General features: G+C 41.5%; 1 protein-coding gene across 4 annotated transcripts in view; it reads right to left on the bottom strand.

The window, feature by feature from the left end:
* Positions 1-976: 976 nt before the first annotated feature.
* Positions 977-19,394, bottom strand: part of ranbp10 (RAN binding protein 10) — a 36,934-nt gene continuing 18,516 nt past the window's right edge. Inside the window, exons 4-15 of one of the 4 annotated variants that reach the window (XM_080762344.1) lie at positions 17,033-17,200; positions 16,828-16,850; positions 16,512-16,562; positions 16,001-16,185; positions 15,431-15,543; positions 14,613-14,721; positions 11,237-11,611; positions 10,202-10,350; positions 8,602-8,783; positions 6,620-6,731; positions 5,642-5,783; positions 977-5,423 (exon numbers count right to left, since the gene is read on the bottom strand). In XM_080762344.1, coding sequence (XP_080618470.1) covers positions 5,653-5,783; positions 6,620-6,731; positions 8,602-8,783; positions 10,202-10,350; positions 11,237-11,611; positions 14,613-14,721; positions 15,431-15,543; positions 16,001-16,185; positions 16,512-16,562; positions 16,828-16,850; positions 17,033-17,200 — 1,598 coding nt within the window. In that variant the 3' untranslated portion in view covers positions 977-5,423; positions 5,642-5,652. The remainder of the gene's footprint in view (positions 5,424-5,641; positions 5,784-6,619; positions 6,732-8,601; positions 8,784-10,201; positions 10,351-11,236; positions 11,612-14,612; positions 14,722-15,430; positions 15,544-16,000; positions 16,186-16,511; positions 16,563-16,827; positions 16,851-17,032; positions 17,201-19,394) is intronic. The other 3 variants (XM_080762345.1, XM_080762346.1, XM_080762347.1) reach the window with 3 other exon arrangements.

Here is a 19,394-nt window from a genome sequence, read left to right as displayed (position 1 = left end):
TGTACAAAAGGAACTCTCAGAGTTAGATTAACATTGATTTTTATACACTATATATTGGGGTCTCAGAGATAGAAATGCCATTAACCCATTCTGAACGGGAACCCATTTCGGTGTTAGCATCATGTTATGCTTTAGCTATTGAAAAATAGCAGACCTACAAGCTCATAGCGCGCCACCGAGTGGCGCGCTATGAGCTTGTAGGTCTGCTATTTTTGAAAAATCGAAGAACGACTGACATTTTTTGAATCTGATCTCAGGTCAGAATGGGTTCATCAGACCAGTGTGTGTCCAGTGGAAACCTCGTATGAATCTGATCTCAGGTCAGAATGGGTTAAATAGGGATCCCTATAGCCTATTATTACATATCAAACTGAGGGTCCTTGAAATGATAATGGTTGTGAGTCACTGCTAGAGCCATAGAAATGTTCTCTTATGGGGGACCCTGGCATGTCGTTTCAAACGGGGGTCTGCGGGCTAATTAGTGTCAATTTGGGGGTCCTTGATGTACAAACGTTTGGGAACCAGTGCTGTAGTAGAGGTCAAGGTATATGGGTTGTCGGTCAGAGGTGCAGATTATGATCATAAAAACTGTAATACCGCTGGTAAATAATCAAATATGTTAAACCTATTGAGACAATATAAGAAAACCTATTTCCTCTGTTCTCTTGAGATCTCATCAGAAATACTGCTGTCGGAATCAAGTGAAACTGCAGTGTATAAAGCAGTAACGAGTAAGACGCGCGAACGCGGGAAGCGAACGCACTCAGCTCCATATATGGGCACAAAAGGGGCCAGGTCCACAACAAACAAATCACTGGCCCCTTTTGTGCCCATATATGGAGCTGAGTGATTGCTGATGCAACACACTCCATATTTGGATAGCGGGACAGACAGACAGACATGATCTGCTAGGTCTCATAGTAAGTGCTCACTGCGTTCGCAAAAAGAAAAAGAAAAGAATAGCCAGAGAATGCTATATGAACTCATGGCTGTAAGCTTTATTCCAACAGTAAACAAAAAAAAGATGATAAAACACCAAAATAATGACAAGATCAATAATATGCGTATGGATGTGTATTTTTAATAAAAATAATTCTGTCAAAATTAAACAGAATACAATATTTCATTTTTTTAATCATGTTTCCAGTACATAGGTATGTTTTTTATTATTGTTTTTTATTTTTTTATTTCATTTTAAACATTTTAAAAGTTTCATGCTAAGTAGAGTAACTCATTTCACAATTCTTTTTTTTGTTTGTTTTTTGCTAAAACTCAAAATACGAAATTAAAATCATAATAGGAGTCAATTGTGCACAGCTTGTTTTTATTTTTTTTGTAATGCCTAATTCCATTTGGCCTCCCCAAATGAAATCGATTTGCTGTCAAGAGGCCTCGATCGGGTCCTAGTTCCAACACTGTCCAACATGCCTCCTTTTCCTGGGAATAATCGCTGATCTAACTTATCTGGCGTGGAACAAAGCATTCCGCCAGATGATCAAAGGGTATGTCTACGGCGGGATCAACAAAGGGTACACGTTAACAGTGCTGCAACACAGACCCAGTTCAAACACAAGAGCTGGGAGACTTGTTCCCTACAGGTATGCAAAACATGTTCTTACAGGTGTTTGTGTGTGCGTCTGTATGTGTAACATATGTCCTTTACAGGTGTATTCATTAGCAGGTGTATGTGTGTCATGTTCGTATATTATACTGTATGTATGTACTACAGTATACAGTGTGTGCATGTGACTGTAGCCAGGAGAATAATTCCTATAGTACTGTAGCAGAAGGTGTGTTCTGTATAAAAACAAATTGTCCCGGGGAAAAGCTCGACAACATACCCTGTACTAGATCCCTCCCTGCATACACATACCCCTAGCATAATATAAGTCTGTTAAATCTCTACCGTGGGATGAAAATTCTCTTATGAATGGAAATATACAATTTGGGTTAGGCGGGCTACGATACAGAGCCGAAATGCCATGGATTCACTGACTGACTGCATCATGGCAATCAAGAGTGACAGCTGTGACAAAAACGTGAGGAGATACGTGGTCGAAAAGATCCAGTGTTTTTAAATGGCATTTATACCTGACAGCATTTAGTAATGGTCAGTGATCTGACAGACCACATCATTTTGGAGCAGCACACCTTAACCACCGCTCCCCTATTCTGGGGGTAACATTTGCCCCAAAATAGCTGATCTACAAGCTCACAATACGTCGGCTACCTTTGGCCCGAGAGGTTTGGTGTAGATGGGGGAAAAAAAGTGCTCCAAGTCGTGTTGGGACTCGCGTTGGTTTCACTGAAGACTAAAGGTTTTACCGGTAAGTTAAGACTGACAAACATACAGGACCCATGGAACATATTAGGATAATGCTATTAGGGATGAAACAAAGTGTTAGAAAAAAATATATAATTATGAATTCAATTGTAGACAGCGAGAACAAAACTGACCATTAAATGGTCAGTTTTGATAAGCTTCTCGTGGTTTAAGACATTTTGTTAAACCACGAGAAGCTTATCAAATTATGTATAAGCTATGTATGATTGTCATTTAGGTGAATGAAAGAGGGTTTTTATTTGAAAGAATAACGACATTCTACCAAAGCTACGTTCAACACAGAGCCACCTAAGGTGAACACTAGGTTATTTGACTGACAGTCATTCCCTGAGTCCAGAGAAGGGATTAAGGATATTTTATAACTAAGATATATTTCACTGTGTTTTCAGCATGGTCAAACTGACCAAATAAAAGGTCTACTGTGGTCTGCTGGCTTGGCCATAAAAATGTTTAAAACAAGTGTGAATTTACATTTTCAAACAGATTCAATTCCTTCATCGAATCGTTTGGTGGGAGGCTACGTTTTAAAAAACAAAAAGCTATTCAATCAACCCAAATACAACTACAATTTAGAATACTCGTATCTCGTAATAGTCGTTCTCACTCACTGTTTGAGTCCCGACTTGTTTGTGTGAGGGGACAACAAATTCTCAGGGGAAGAGACGGCAAAAGGTTATAGGCCTATGGCCAGCCCAGGACAATACAAACAAATGAACTAGCAATAGTATGAGCAGAGTTTTGAGGGCCTGGTCAGAAGTGTGTTGATAGGACCAACAGTACGAACACCAGCCTACCACCATGATAGTTGTGCCTGTGTGTGTATATGAGAAAGATTGTGCATAATAAAAATCTGAAATGTGTTTCTGACTGCATTATTTGGACATAAAACCCAGTTAGTGCAACATTTCAGTTATGAAACATAATGGAAGGATTTGTGGAAAGACAACTAAGAGACAAACACTCATACTTATTTGAAGGAACACCACACTTCTAATCCAAATTATTCTATATCTTCTTTTTTAAATTAAAGAACCATGACAGGACAAGCTTAACAGATCTTTACAACATTATAATAGTTGTAATTTGGCAGAGTTGCTCAAACTGGGCGAAACAACTCATTTTGAAAAAGGTTCCCTGAAGCCTACATGCAGTAAAAAGAATGATTTAAACACAAAGGGCAACTTAAAATCTTCATGTTGGCAAATGGCTTCATTTCTTTATTCAACATTATAATAGTAACTATGCAAATAAACAGGTCTAACTCAGGGGGATGCATATCTCTGTCAATAAGACTGCTCTGATGAAAGCTTGCTGCTACCATACACAAACACCACACGGTGTCAGCCATATTAGTCTCTCTCTCTAAACCAGTGGTTCTCAAACGTTTCTGGATCAGGGGCCCGCTTGGAAATCTCAAAAGTGTTCACGGCCCACCCATAGTATAACACGACAGCCATTGTGATCAGATGGGTGGGCCGTGTGCATTTTCAGAGCATGTTTATTTTATGATCAGTCAAATCGACCGCAAATGAATAGTTTCACTATCATGAACATCTTAGCATTTTGCCAATTATAATATGGGGGCCACCTCGCAGTATCCACAGGTGGGGGAACCACCGGTCTAAAGCCTGATTTATACTTGGTCACTCAGGGTCGTGTCCCAAAGATCTACAAGTATAGTAAACGAAGCTTTAGTTCCTTAAACTCTATGTTAACGTCAAGGCCTACAGATGAATAAAAAGCAATGTTTGTCATAAGTGACCAAAAAGGTGTTAATAATAATAATAATAATAATAATAATAATGGTGATAATAATGTTGTTACGTATAAACAAATACATTTGCCCCAGGAGTTAAACCCAGGGCTTGGAGGTACAACAGGAGTTGTGCTCTGTTTTAAAGTCCTGTGGGGGATCTGCTCCATGTACAATACAATCAACGAAGAGGTTTTGTGCTACCAATGGTAACTCGTCCACATTCACACCGGGGGGCCGTGTATCAATATGTCTCACATGTACTTTGTGTATACTTTGAAAGTATAGCCAAAGCCAGTGGATGTGTTCTACAACATGCACCAGGCAAAGATTGGGGGGAGGATTTGAAAGGTTTTTTTTTGCTAGTATGACACTTTGTTCGTTATTGTCTTACATGCAGCAGCCTTTGATGACACACTCCCCATTAGGGCATCGGCCATGCGATAGTGGCGGAGCGGCTTCTGTGGTACATTGTTTGTTTCTCAGATGTTGCAGAAATATTACCATACAGGAATAGGCTGTAGTAGTAGTAGTATCACAAAAAGCATGTTTTCTTAAAACAACCGATTGATTTCTTGTGACTTCTGTCAACTGAAAAAGTGGAAAACGACAAACAACAAATCCTCTTAGGTGTGGAGAAATATGTAGACAAATGTAGGACTTCTGTAGAAAAAAAAAATGCATCTCTTTAGGCAATGCTCCATTTACATAAATAGTGCACTTCCAAGTGCACTCCTTTAGGGGGGGGGGGGGGTAAATGTTCAGAACTGGGACTCAGGGTCTTTCTATCTGCTACATTTCCTCAGTGACAGGGTTTGACATCACTTCAATGACCTAAAGTAAGGTCTAAGGTGAAGCTTACAATTGGAGGATCTAGAATCTGTGTCATTGTGGTAACCAGCTATGAGTGTTGTGGTCTGGTGGTGATATGGAAAACAACAACAACAGTCCAATAAAAATACTGAGTCGTTTTTAGGGAATCAAAAATCCACCCATAAAAAACAAAAAGAGGAAAAATAAGGGGAAGGGAATTCGAATTTCTGTCGTCCAAGTTGAGCACAACAATCTCTAAATAAAAAGACTAGATAAACATAATAATAATTAATTATCTTTAAATAGTGTCACACGTTTTCTTGTATTTGATAATACTAAAATTAAAAAGAAACTTTCTTCTCTCTCCTCCTGCTGCTCCTCCTCCTCTCCTAGTCCCGCTGGCTCGGTCTGACGGACAGCCACACACACCAATCACACGCATGCTCTCTCCTCTGTCGCCAAGACAACTACCTGCTGGACACACCCCTTTTCAGCGCGCTGCTTAACAATAACCTGTGAGGAAATATGAGGGGGCGGGGTAACAGTATGACAGGTAAGGAACGTTGTGTAGATGTATGTACTGTACTTTATTTATTAATATATCCTGTCCTGTGTATACTGTGCGCTAACATAAAGAGAGTGTGTGTGTGTGTGTGTGTGTGTGTGTGTGTGTGTGTGTGTGTGTGCGTGTGCGTGTGTATTGTGCGTGTGCATGCATGCGTTGAACTCACCTGGACTTGGGCTAGTGCAAAAAGTTGTCTACTCTGGCGAAGGAGCAGGATCCAGAGCGGACCCGGGCCATGAGCTGAACACACTCTGTGGCCTGGCCCAGGGCCAGCATCAGTGGAGGCTGCTTAGGCAGGTTCTGGGACTCTGCAAAGGGTTGTTCGGAATGTTAGCAAATAGCAATAGAGGTAGCAACATATTGTTTGGAATGTTAGCAATAGATGTAGCACATAAAGTAACTTGTAATAGCAATAGTTGTGGTTGACTGGATGGGAAATGTAATGGCCCGCACCTATTCATTTCAATGAAAGTTGCTCACAAGCGCATGAAGCACCCGGAAGTACAGCCCTCTTCCGGGCTTGGCTACAACGTTGGAGCCAATAGAGCGTCGCAGTCCCGCTCCCTTTCATGACGACGCCAGGCCCAGGAAATGAATCCCAATGCATTTTTCCCATGGACATTTCAAAACGTATTTAATTAAAGACCTTTTAAGCGTCGTACGAAGCCAACTCTTGTCGTGACAAATCATGACAACAAACGCAATATTTTGGACCAAACAAATAATTACAAAGAAGAAAAACAACAAAAAAAGTGTTCTACTACTACTTCTAATTCTTTGTTTGGCCCGAAGAATTGTGTTTGTTGTCATGATTTGTCACGACAAGAGTTGGCTTTGTCCGCGGCGTAAATGTCTTTATTATTATTTTCCGGGTCTCTCGAGGGGGCGGGACTGCGACGCTTTATAGAGCAGACGCACTAGCGTATCAGATGGCAGAAGCATGCGCAGTAGAATTATAAAATGGTAAAATTGGTCTTGCAATACTACCATATTTGGTGGCTTCAATAATCCTCTGTGGTTCTCAGGGCTTGGTAGGTATCCTTAGAACTCCACTGCTAGCTAGGCTAAACATTCTTAATTATAGTCTTAATAGCTAATTTAACCATATCCTTGGTTAAATTAGCATCCCGTGTGTGTCCCTTACCCAGAATGGCGCTGTTGAGTGCGCCGCAGAGTGTTTCTCTCTGTGTGGGGTCTAACTGCTGGCCTACGGGACAGTTCCACGGGTCTGAGTATGCTAGCAGGCTAAACGCATCCTGGAGACAGTCAGACAGACAGTGACAGAGAGAGAGAGAGAGATGGAAAATGAAAGAGAGAGGTAAGGTTGACTGTCTCGGTGGAGGTGGGGAAGCAATGTTCTAGTCATGTAGGTATTATTTAGTTCCTGTCCGTTTTGACCAGGTCTACAAATAGCCGTTCTCTCTCTCTCTGCAGTCAGTGGTGTGAAAATATGAACAGCCTCATTTATCATCGTTTCCGTAGAAACCAGTGCCGATCCGACTGCAGGAATCAACTCACAACCAATCACAGTCAGCGGAAGAATGATAAATGTGGCGGCTGAAAACGATCATTTAAATATCCTTATTTAACCCATTCTGACCTGAGATCAGATTTAAAAAATGTCTTCTACATCCTGACAGTTTTCTGAAAAAGCTATGTTTCGATGTCAGTCGCTCTTAGATTTTTCAAAAATAGCAGACCTACAAGCTCGTAGCTTGTAGATCTGCTATTTTTTTATAGCTAAAGCATGACATGATGCCAACACCAAAAGGGGTTCCCGCCCAAAATGGGTTAAAATATCTCCCTCTCTATCTCCCGAAGCGGAATACAGCCAAGAAGAGCAAGTTTCCAAAGGTTGGAATATACCCCGGCAATCATATCCCTGTATTCACACACACCTATTTGCATACACAGCACACATACACACACACACCAATACTTGACACAGACACACATCTAATAAGCAAATATAACACAAGTATAATAACAAATATATGACCACACACAACATTGTAAGTCCAATGGAACAATCTATAAAGTGCCATATGATGAATGCGGTCTGGTAAACACAATCACTGCTGTGGTCAACAGTGGCAGAGAACGAGACAGAGTAAATCACTCACTTACAGTATAGTCGTCAACAACAGTTTACTTTAAAAGATATATCCTAAACAAAAAATGGAAAATACCACTATTTGACTAAACGTTCCTATGTATAGGTCTTAACTGGATCTGCCAGGTTTGACATATGAATAGCCGTTAAAGTTCTTGTTTAACTGATTCAACATCTAAACCTAATATAATACAGTAGATTGATTTTAATTAGAGGCACGTCCCGCTGGGAGGAGACCCCCAGGCAGACCACGTCCCACTGGGACCCCCGAGGCAGACCAAGGTGCAGATGAGGGATCACATCGACTCACTGGCCTTGGAACACCTCGGGATCCCCCAGGAGTTATCTGTTAACCCTGAAGTTGCGTATTTTTGTTAGGGATATGCAAGCCAGGGTTATGTTAGATATTAGATGTTAGGTTACATACAATTTAAGTGAATTATTATGTGGGTGGCTGCTGCATATGCTTAAAAGCCTGTCGGAATGTCTAACTATCCTGCAAGGCACGTCGAACGATGGAAAAACATACATGAGCCGAGATCTGACATGAGATTTGATTGTTGGCTACACTCACGTCAAATTGACGACAGATTAATACATGCTGACAGTTGTGTTGAGATGAGCGTGCAGGGTGTACGCCCCATTTCAGTTTGCACCGAGATGCACTGAGACTGTGCCATTTTCCTTTGCTACAAAGAGAACACTATAGCAATTCTCAACTGCAGAGCATTATATTTATATATAGTTTATTTATTTAGAATTTACCCCATTTTTCTCCCCAATTTAGTCGTCATGCCAATTCATTTCATCCCACACACATTTCTGTGTTGCCACTGCTGTTGTATCCTACTAACTCACCTGCCAGTGAGGAGCACCCACCGGGAGGATATAGGGCCCCAATAGTCAACATCACCAACTGCAAACATTGTGTGTGTGTGTGTGTGTGTGTGTGTGTGTGTGTGAGTGAGTGAGTGAGTGAGTGCGTGAGTGCGTGAGTGCGTGCATTGGCCTACCTCCAACATCTTCTTGTGCGTGCGTGCGCGTACCTGCAACATCTTCTTGTGCGCGGCATTCTTGCCATACTCGCGGCACAGTTGCTCGTTGAGCGTCTGCAGCTCTCTACCAAACTGAATCATCCTCTCTGTGGCGGCCTGGTTCCCTCCACAGAGCTGTCTGCTACTGCTGCAGGCCTCGTCTGCGTGGGGGAAACGCACACATACGCGTGTCCATTACTGTGCTGTTGACATTTATCCCATTCTGCGCGGGAACCCCTTTTGGTGTTAGCATCATGTCATGCTTTAGCTATTGAAAAATAGCAGATCTACAAGCTCATAGCGCGCCACCGAGTGGCGCGCTACGAGCTTGTAGGTCTGCTATTTTTGAAAAATCGAAGAACGACTGACATTTTTAGAATCTGATCTCAGGTCAGAATGGGTTAATCAGACCAGTGGTGTGTCCAGTGGAAACCTCGTATGAATCTGATCTCAGGTCAGAATGGGTTATACAGTATAGTCGGATAGTTGTTCAGAAAAATCAGCCTCAGCTCTAAATGAGTGATTCGGCACACAATCCTAGAATTCCATTTCATTAATGGTAAAGTAAGCAAGTCTCTCTCTCTCTCTCTCTTTACATTCAAAAGGTATTTGCGAGGGCAAACTGATGGATGAGAATTGTAAATGTAAAGCCAAAAAAAAAACTACAGTATGTAGACCAAGTCTTATGTTGCCACCTAGTGGTTACAAGTGGTCAAAACACTTTTTTTTCTTCTTAAAAAAAGAAAATCTGTTTATTGGGTTAAAAAAAAGATATAATTTTGATTAGAAAACATACATTAACCACTTCAACCCTATATACATTTCGGCCTTGTAGATCGGCTATTTTCTAAAGTTTTTGTACACATTTTTTAACTTGTGAAATGGGACATTCTGCAATATAGGTACTTTTACTTTTAGTACATTCTGATGCCGATACTTTTGTACTTTTAACTTAGTACATTTTTAATACGGGACTTCTACTTGTAACGGAGCACATCTACATTGCAGTATTGACACTTTTACTTAAATACAACATTTGAGTACTTTTCCCACCACTGGTGTAGCGTACCCGTTACACTGATCATCAGCGGTCTGTGTGTTGTGTACGTACCGGTTGTTACACCGTTGCCCAGGCTGTTGTCATCTGGTTGAAGGATCTCTTGGTGTTTGTATGTGTGTGTGTGTGTGTGTGTACGTACCGGTTGTTACACCGTTGCCCAGGCTGTTGTCGTCTGGTTGAAGGATCTCTTGGTGTTTGTATGTGTGTGTGTGTGTGTGTGTGTGTGTTTGTATGTGTGTGTACGTACCGGTTGTTACACCGTTGCCCAGGCTGTTGTCATCTGGTTGAAGGATCTCTTGGTGTTTGTATGTGTGTGTGTGTGTGTGTGTACGTACCGGTTGTTACACCGTTGCCCAGGCTGTTGTCATCTGGTTGAAGGATCTCTTGGTGTTTGTATGTGTGTGTGTGTGTGTGTGTGTGTACGTACCGGTTGTTACACCGTTGCCCAGGCTGTTGTCATCTGGTTGAAGGATCTCTTGGTGTTTGTATGTGTGTGTGTGTGTGTGTGTGTGTACGTACCGGTTGTTACACCGTTGCCCAGGCTGTTGTCATCTGGTTGAAGGATCTCTTGGTGTTTGTATGTGCCGTTCATGATCCGTGCTGAAGAGGCGGAGCCATCAACCACCCCGTTGGTATAATGCTCTGCTTCAATCTCCATCTCACTATCACTGTAAACGCACACACATGCACACACACACACACACACACACACACACACACACACACACACACACACACACACACACACACACCTGTTGACACTCCTGTAGACATGTCAATGTGACATGATATGACAACAGCTCTGTTACATGCGTGACGTGTGCGTTGAGTTTGTTTGTTTACAAGTCACAGAGAGACTGGCAGCAAATACACACAATTCATTTCCCTACGTCTTTAGAGACACTTGAAGTGAAGTTAAAAAAGAAACAGCCAATCCTGAACCATAGCGTGATGTTAAGCTTTTGCTTCTCTCTGCCCATCCTTGAACAAAAATGTCCCTTGCTTTGTCATTGTCTTAATGGTGTATGTATGGGCTTTCTGTACTTTATTTGTTCAAAATAAATAAAGATCAAATCAAAAGTTAAGACACTATAATATATCTGATTCTCCTGATGTGCACTGCAACATAATTTGTATAGATATGATTGGATGATTCAAATGTACGCATTTACAAACGGCAGTCCCTAGAGTCAAGCAAACGTTTCCTCCTCTGGCTGAAACAGGCGAGCATGGCACATGCATTAAGTTGCTCAAAAGCGCATGAGGCGATTTCACTCCTCCTTCCGGGTAGGCACATTCAACAGAGTGCATTCTGGGATGGATTGGACACATGAACGCGCTGCCGTTGACTATCATTACACGCACGTTCACGTATGAAACAGCGCTCACGTGTCATCATGAACGTGCGCAATGATAGTCAACGGACCAGCGCGGTCATGTGTTTGGGTCCAAACTGCGACACCAAATTCGGCCACCATGTTCATTTCGCCTCAGGGTTTCCTCCGGGTGCCGTTTCTATGAATATATACTCTAAGGGAGGACAGCCATCCCTACCTTGTTTCCTGGTTGCTGTTGGCGCTGTGTGGCTGGCTCTTGGTGGAGTCGGAGGAGTTGGATTCGGAGTAGTTAACGGAGGAAGGGGAGGAGGAGGAGGAAGAGGAGGCTGAGGAGACCCCGGGGTACTTGCTGTTGCTGCCCCCTCCTCCAGCGTGGCTCTTTGATTTGTTGGGGGGAGTCACGCCGTTACTGCACGTGGGGCTGCTGTCCGCTCCTCCGGTGGTGTGCAGGTGTGGTGCGTTGGTGGTGCCGCCGTGGTGAGGGCTGAGGCTGGGCGAGCCGGGATAGCTGTCCTGGGACTTGGGGGAGCGAACGCTAAAACAGCGAACTTCACTGTCTGTGCCGTTCACCATCTCCACGAACTGACGACACCTGACAGACACAGGACGTGATTACAGCACGCAGTACAACTAATTTATAAGTAATTTGTTGGACAGAAAAAAAGAAATGTATAATATGCTGTCTGGAACCAGTGAACCACAGAAAGTGAGGAGAATTGGCCTAAATTATCTTGACTTCAAAGTCTTAAAAATCGATGAACTTGGAAATCACATTTGAGTATAATATATGGAGTTTAATGTTGAATGAGTTTAAGAACAGAATAACCGTTCGTCCTGACCTCCATGGCAACTGAATAGGCTAGGATACATCAGCAATGAATGCAGAAGGGGAATCAGCATACTGCAGTTAGGCACTATAAATGTCCTACATTTAGGCAATTGTCATAATGCAGTCATAAGATATCCCTAAAGAAGGTAAAGTTATAACTTATTTAGAGAGTCTAATGAGAACGGCTTCTTCATTACACTGATGACCTGGTCAAAAGGTAGAACGTAGACAGCAACTGAGCAAGTCACAAAACTCGAGGCATGGTTACATTTGTAGGACGGGTGGGTGGTGATAACGTTGAAGTAATACTGTTACTTCACTAAACAGTCCATTTTGGGGTTACCTAAGCTCGACATGTGGCTGATTTGTGTTAGTATTTGCCAGACAAGAAGCAACAGCTTGTAGCTATGTTACACTACAACTTAAGAGACAGAGTTCTAACTTGTTTCAATGTAAATTAAGGTGTGTTGAACTTACTTCAACATGAATAGTAGGTTGGGATTGTGTTCTATGATTGTATAACTTACTTCAACATGAATAGTAGGTTGGGAGTGTGTTCTATGAATGTATAACTTACTTCAACTTGAATAGTAGGTTGGGAGTGTGTTCTATGAATGTATAACTTACTTCAACTTGAATAGTAGGTTGGGAGTGTGTTCTATGAATGTATAACTTACTTCAACTTGAATAGTAGGTTGGGAGTGTGTTCTATGAATGTATAACTTACTTCAACATGAATAGTAGGTTGGGAGTGTGTTCTATGAATGTATAACTTACTTCAACATGAATAGTAGGTTGGGAGTGTGTTCTATGAATGTATAACTTACTTCAACATGAATAGTAGGTTGGGAGTGTGTTCTATGAATGTATAACTTACTTCAACATGAATAGTAGGTTGGGAGTGTGTTCTATGAATGTATAACTTACTTCAACATGAATAGTAGGTTGGGAGTGTGTTCTATGAATGTATAACTTACTTCAACATGAATAGTAGGTTGGGAGTGTGTTCTATGAATGTATAACTTACTTCAACATGAATAGTAGGTTGGGAGTGTGTTCTATGAATGTATAACTTACTTCAACATGAATAGTAGGTTGGGAGTGTGTTCTATGAATGTATAACTTACTTCAACTTGAATAGTAGGTTGGGAGTGTGTTCTATGAATGTATAACTTACTTCAACATGAATAGTAGGTTGGGAGTGTGTTCTATGAATGTATAACTTACTTCAACATGAATAGTAGGTTGGGAGTGTGTTCTATGAATGTATAACTTACTTCAACATGAATAGTAGGTTGGGAGTGTGTTCTATGAATGTATAACTTACTTCAACATGAATAGTAGGTTGGGAGTGTGTTCTATGAATGTATAACTTACTTCAACTTGAATAGTAGGTTGGGAGTGTGTTCTATGAATGTATAACTTACTTCAACTTGAATAGTAGGTTGGGAGTGTGTTCTATGAATGTATAACTTACTTCAACTTGAATAGTAGGTTGGGAGTGTGTTCTATGAATGTATAACTTACTTCAACATGAATAGTAGGTTGGGAGTGTGTTCTATGAATGTATAACTTACTTCAACATGAATAGTAGGTTGGGAGTGTGTTCTATGAATGTATAACTTACTTCAACTTGAATAGTAGGTTGGGAGTGTGTTCTATGAATGTATAACTTACTTCAACATGAATAGTAGGTTGGGAGTGTGTTCTATGAATGTATAACTTACTTCAACATGAATAGTAGGTTGGGAGTGTGTTCTATGAATGTATAACTTACTTCAACATGAATAGTAGGTTGGGAGTGTGTTCTATGAATGTATAACTTACTTCAACATGAATAGTAGGTTGGGAGTGTGTTCTATGAATGTATAACTTACTTCAACATGAATAGTAGGTTGGGAGTGTGTTCTATGATTGTATAACTTACTTCAACATGAATAGTAGGTTGGGAGTGTGTTCTATGAATGTATAACTTACTTCAACATGAATAGTAGGTTGGGAGTGTGTTCTATGAATGTATAACTTACTTCAACATGAATAGTAGGTTGGGAGTGTGTTCTATGATTGTATAACTTACTTCAACATGAATAGTAGGTTGGGAGTGTGTTCTATGAATGTATAACTTACTTCAACATGAATAGTAGGTTGGGAGTGTGTTCTATGATTGTATAACTTACTTCAACATGAATAGTAGGTTGGGAGTGTGTTCTATGATTGTATAACTTACTTCAACATGAATAGTAGGTTGGGAGTGTGTTCTATGAATGTATAACTTACTTCAACATGAATAGTAGGTTGGGAGTGTGTTCTATGAATGTATAACTTACTTCAACATGAATAGTAGGTTGGGAGTGTGTTCTATGATTGTATAACTTACTTCAACATGAATAGTAGGTTGGGAGTGTGTTCTATGAATGTATAACTTACTTCAACATGAATAGTAGGTTGGGAGTGTGTTCTATGATTGTATAACTTACTTCAACATGAATAGTAGGTTGGGAGTGTGTTCTATGATTGTATAACTTACTTCAACATGAATAGTAGGTTGGGAGTGTGTTCTATGATTGTATAACTTACTTCAACTTGAATAGTAGGTTGGGAGTGTGTTCTATGATTGTATAACTTACTTCAACATGAATAGTAGGTTGGGAGTGTGTTCTATGAATGTATAACTTACTTCAACATGAATAGTAGGTTGGGATTGTGTTCTATGATTGTATAACTTACTTCAACATGAATAGTAGGTTGGGAGTGTGTAACTTACTTCAACATGAATAGTAGGTTGGGATTGTGTTCTAGGAGGCCGGGATACAGCTGCTGAGTGGCCTCTATGGCCTCGCCCACCCGCCCTGACAGCACCAGCTTCTGTATTCCTATTGGACAGTGAAAAAACACAATGAATGAACACACTCATTTTGACCTTCCTGTTCTCCTGAGTTCTGAGTAGTGACTACACATACGTCATGTCCTAGAATTAGCGAATTGGGGAAGGGGATCAACGTCACGTGATTCTTTATTTGACCCCTGTCAGGTTCGAAACTTAGATGTGTCTCAAAGAATATGATTATTGGCAGAATCGCGGGAAAGTTTAGAATATTTGGTGGCACTGTTTTCATTTGTCATTGCATCGGTGGTGGTTCATCTGCACTACAATACTTCATGTTGTGCTATGACGAAAAAACCCATAAAATGTGTAGTATGTGTACGTTTCTTAATGCAATTCCAATGGTACGCTGTGTTGTTTTCACCTGATGAAGCAATGGCGGCTTCAAACCGAAATACCCGCATGTGTGTCTCAATGAATTAATTAATCTATAATGTCATTGTTGATCAGAAGCAACTGCAGGCTGCCAACAGTTGCAAAAAATGTTACATTCAATACCCTGTGCACTTTTTTATTACGAAGCCTAAAAGCCAAACAGAAATTTGTAATGTTCCAATTAAATCGTTAATCACAATTATTGAGTGTGAGAGAATTAATCGTTAACTTAAATGTGTAATCGTGACAGCCCTAAAGCACAACAGAAATGTTCCATTCAATGGCCATGATTCAAAGGGTGTGTGTTAGGGTTCCTCACTCACTCTGTCTGTTCTTTATAGAAGACTGGTCCTCTTGTATCGAAGTCTCCGTGGCTCTGGCGAAGGCTGTCGCCGTGGCACAGTAACCGTGGTGTACCAGGTAGCTAGACACCATACTGCGGAGAAAACACACACAACATATAGGTTTAAAGATGCCATGCATGCAAGATTACCATATCTGTTATAGGTTTAACCTATTCTGGGCGGGAACCCCTTTTGGTGTTAGCATTATGTTATGCATTATGTTATAGCAGATCTACAAGCTACGAGCTTGTATAGGTCTGCTATTTTTGAAAACTCGAAGAACCACTGACATAGAAAGATAGCTTTTTCAGAAAACTGTCAGGATGTATAGAAGACATTTTTTAGAATCTGATCTCAGGTCAAAATGGGTTAAAGATGGACTGCAAGAATGTCACGTTGGATTACCATATCTGTTATATGCCACTTAGTCTCGGGTGCCAGACTGTTGCCAACTTGCCTCCCGCAATTTTCAAATGTAGGTCCATCTGTCTCTCTCTGTGTGTGTGTGTGTGTGTGTGTGTGTGTGTGTGTAAACGCATGCATACTTACTTCTGTAGAACAGCCTGCCACTCCCCCAGCCTCTCGCCGATGGGGAAGCGTGCGATCATGCCGTGGATCTTTGCCCGCCATTCATTCATGTAGTCCTCGATGTCGAAGACAAACGGCTGCTGGCCAAAATTTGCATCTACGATCTCGCCGGGGGTCTGAAGCCCCACGGTGGGGTATAGGTTGGGCTGGAGACAGAGAACACACCAAGGTTTATGATGAAGCAGATTGGGTTTTTTTTATCATTAAAGGACCACTTTACCACTTTTCAACCTATCTTCATATAATAGGTCCTCACTAATAATCATGTCTCAGTCTGTGTCTCATAGGACGGCTGTGGGCAGTTTAGAAACCATCTTCCAGTGACATCATCATTAGGCAGATTTTTTTTTTAAACAAGATTTTTTTAACAGAAATATTTAGATTTTCATTATCGTGAGAACGATGGCTTCCATTTTCGCATTGCAACTTTTCAGGACTAGAAAGCCTGCAGTTTCTATTTGCTTGTATTCACCATCGATGATGATGTCACTGGAAGACGGTTTCTGAACTGCCCACAGCCCTCCTATGAGACACAGACCGAGTAGAAAGAAATTGCAACATTTTTTCACGATTATTAGTGAGGACCGATTATATGAAGTTAGGTTGAAAAGTGGTCCTTTAATGGCAATTTCCGCTTTCATAGTTGGAGTGACAGGAAATGAGAGAAGGGAAAGGAGAGACATGCGAGACATGAGTGGAGTTAGATTCAAGGTTGGGGGGGGGGGGGGGGATACATTACAACACAATTAGTAATATGTATTATATATTATATTTGTCGCAATACTCACAGGGAGGTCTGTGAAGGCTACACCTGTGAGACGGAAGTGAAAATGATAGCAAGTTATTTGAGTCACAGTTTCAAAACTTACCGGACAAAAAAATAGTAATACGGTAGTGTGAAATGAAATGAAACAACCAATTAACCATTTAACCAAACAAAGCAACAGAGCCGTGTGTACAGTAATGTGGATATACATGCAGCATTATACTGACCTAGGCTGATGCCGTTTTTTGTATAAAAGCAGGTGTTGTTGATGAGGTTGACGCAGCAGCCAATCACGTCGCCCGTGGTGAAGGTCGGGCCGTACGGCTGTCCAGTCCCCGAAGAGCAAAAGGAGTGGCCGTCGTCCCCGTGGTACCCGTACGAGTGCTTGTCCCATCCTGGAATTTGAGCAAGAATTTGGATAAAGAAAATTATTTCTTGTCTTGGGATTCCTGCCTAAAGCAGAAGAATCACACCTGTGTGAACTCCCCTCTCCCCCTGCCCCTGCCTCTCTCTCTCTGTCTCTCTCTGTAATGTTTCTGGCGCAACAGTGCCACTTTTGCCCGTACTGGTACTCTAAACATAGTCACATAGGTTAGGTCAGGAGTCAGGACATAGTCACATAGGTTAGGACGGACATTGCTGTTCCTTGGAGTGGTTGCACCACTCAAAAAAAACAAAACAAGAGCAGTGAACACCTAGCATAGAAACTAGCAATAATCTCTGTGATGCAACTGGTAGCCTCCCTACACTTCCCTCACTCTACTCCACCAGAATAGTTAAGAAGGCAAACAAAATCATTGCAGACAACTCCCATCCTGCACATCACCTCTTCAATCTCCTCCCATCAGGCAGGAGATATAGAAGTATCAAGAGCTCAACATCTCGCTTCAGAGATAGCACTTACCCTGTAGCCATTAGACATCTGAACTTGTAGCAATATGCATATAGCACTTTAAAAAACTGAATGTAATTTCCTATGCTGCTGGTTTTTGTATTGTGTCCTTCTTGTTTGTGTATCTATGGTTGTCTGTATATGTTGAGTATGAACCAAGACAAATTCCTATCAACTTGTTGACATGGCAAATAAATTATTGAATCTTGGTTTGGAACTGGAACAAAAAAAACACTTATTTCTTGCCCTGAAGTGGGAACCAAAGTGGCCGTGACACTATTCAGGAGGTTGGAAGATGCAGAGGTGATATAAACCATCATCAAAAATAAAGAACAGAAGCAGTTCTAGAACCAAAGTTCTTTTAGTGGAAAAGGGGCCCCAGTGTTGTCCATTGTTGGATGGATTGTTCCGAAAGTGGACATTAGACACGGTGCTCAAGCCAAGGCCACTGATAGCAGTCGCTGGAAGAGGCATTAAGAGTTGTTCCCTAGATTTTCCAGCTTGATTTTGACTAAACCACAGCCATTTTGATGCAAATTCACATGAAGGTCTACTTATTTAGCACTACCCCCTTAGATGGCGTGTCATTCTTTAGACGTCCAGGAGGGGGACGCAGTATACAAAGCCTGGTGGTGAGTCATTGCCTTCCAGCCCAAGAGTCTCTGAGGCTAAATAAGGAGAGCATGGGTTCATTTTACTGTTTGTGTACTGGAGAAGGGAGGAAGTGACCCCATGCACTACTAAATATTTAGTATGTCATTTCATCCAAATATACTTACCAACAAGGTATAATGGTCTTTTGAGATTCATGACCTCAGGGACAACAAATGGCATTCATTGTAACGCGATCCTATGTTGTTGCACGATATTCAATGTGAGAATAAGGGTGTCTTCATGTCTTCGAGCCTCAAATGTTGATTTTGGAGGAGAATGTTATTTTCATTCACAAACCAATGATGATACACTGCATGTTGTGTTTACTTGACCGCTCAGCGTCATTCTATTCGCAGACAGACTTACAGGGTCACTCAGTGGCACAAAGAAAACATACTTCCTCTCAGCCTGGGCTATGAAATATAACGTAAAGTTATGGTCCTGTTTTCATCAGTACCCAAAATGTGTCACAATAGGAATGCAGACGTCAACATCGGACCGGACTGACACCAGGAAACCAAGCAAAGCAACTTAGTACTTTTAACATGCATAAAACAATGTAAGCTCTAGTCTCCTGTGGTTAAAATGATTTCCTGTTTTCTTTTAACACACACACACACACACACACACACACACACACACACACACACACACACACACACGAAAACGTGCTCCTCGGAGCACAGGCCTCCGCCAGGTCAGGTGGGTTACTGTGGCCTTCTGGCGGCACTATAATTGGCCAACGTGAAGTGTGGAATTTCTTCCTCTGCCTTTCACGGCAACCGGACGCTGCGTTCATGATTTGAGGCATGTCGAGGGACACAACAGAACATTCTGAGGCAGAGGTTCTGCTCTACCATCCAGGGAGTGTGTGTGTGTGCCCAGTTTCGCTGCGATCAGGCCGACGGTGCTGGAGATTAGCTGCTTGTAGGCTGACGGATTGACACACGGACGGACGGACGTACTGGGTGCAAAACATCAACATCTACCAATAATTTCAGTACTCGGTTATAAATGAGTCACGTTGCCCATGCATAAACTAG

This window comes from Protomyctophum bolini, assembly GCF_963924005.1.
Source record: "Protomyctophum bolini genome assembly, chromosome: 4".
Lineage (NCBI taxonomy): Eukaryota > Metazoa > Chordata > Actinopteri > Myctophiformes > Myctophidae > Protomyctophum > Protomyctophum bolini.
Note: the sequence above shows the minus strand (reverse complement) of the source record. Positions and strands in the feature narration are given on the sequence as shown.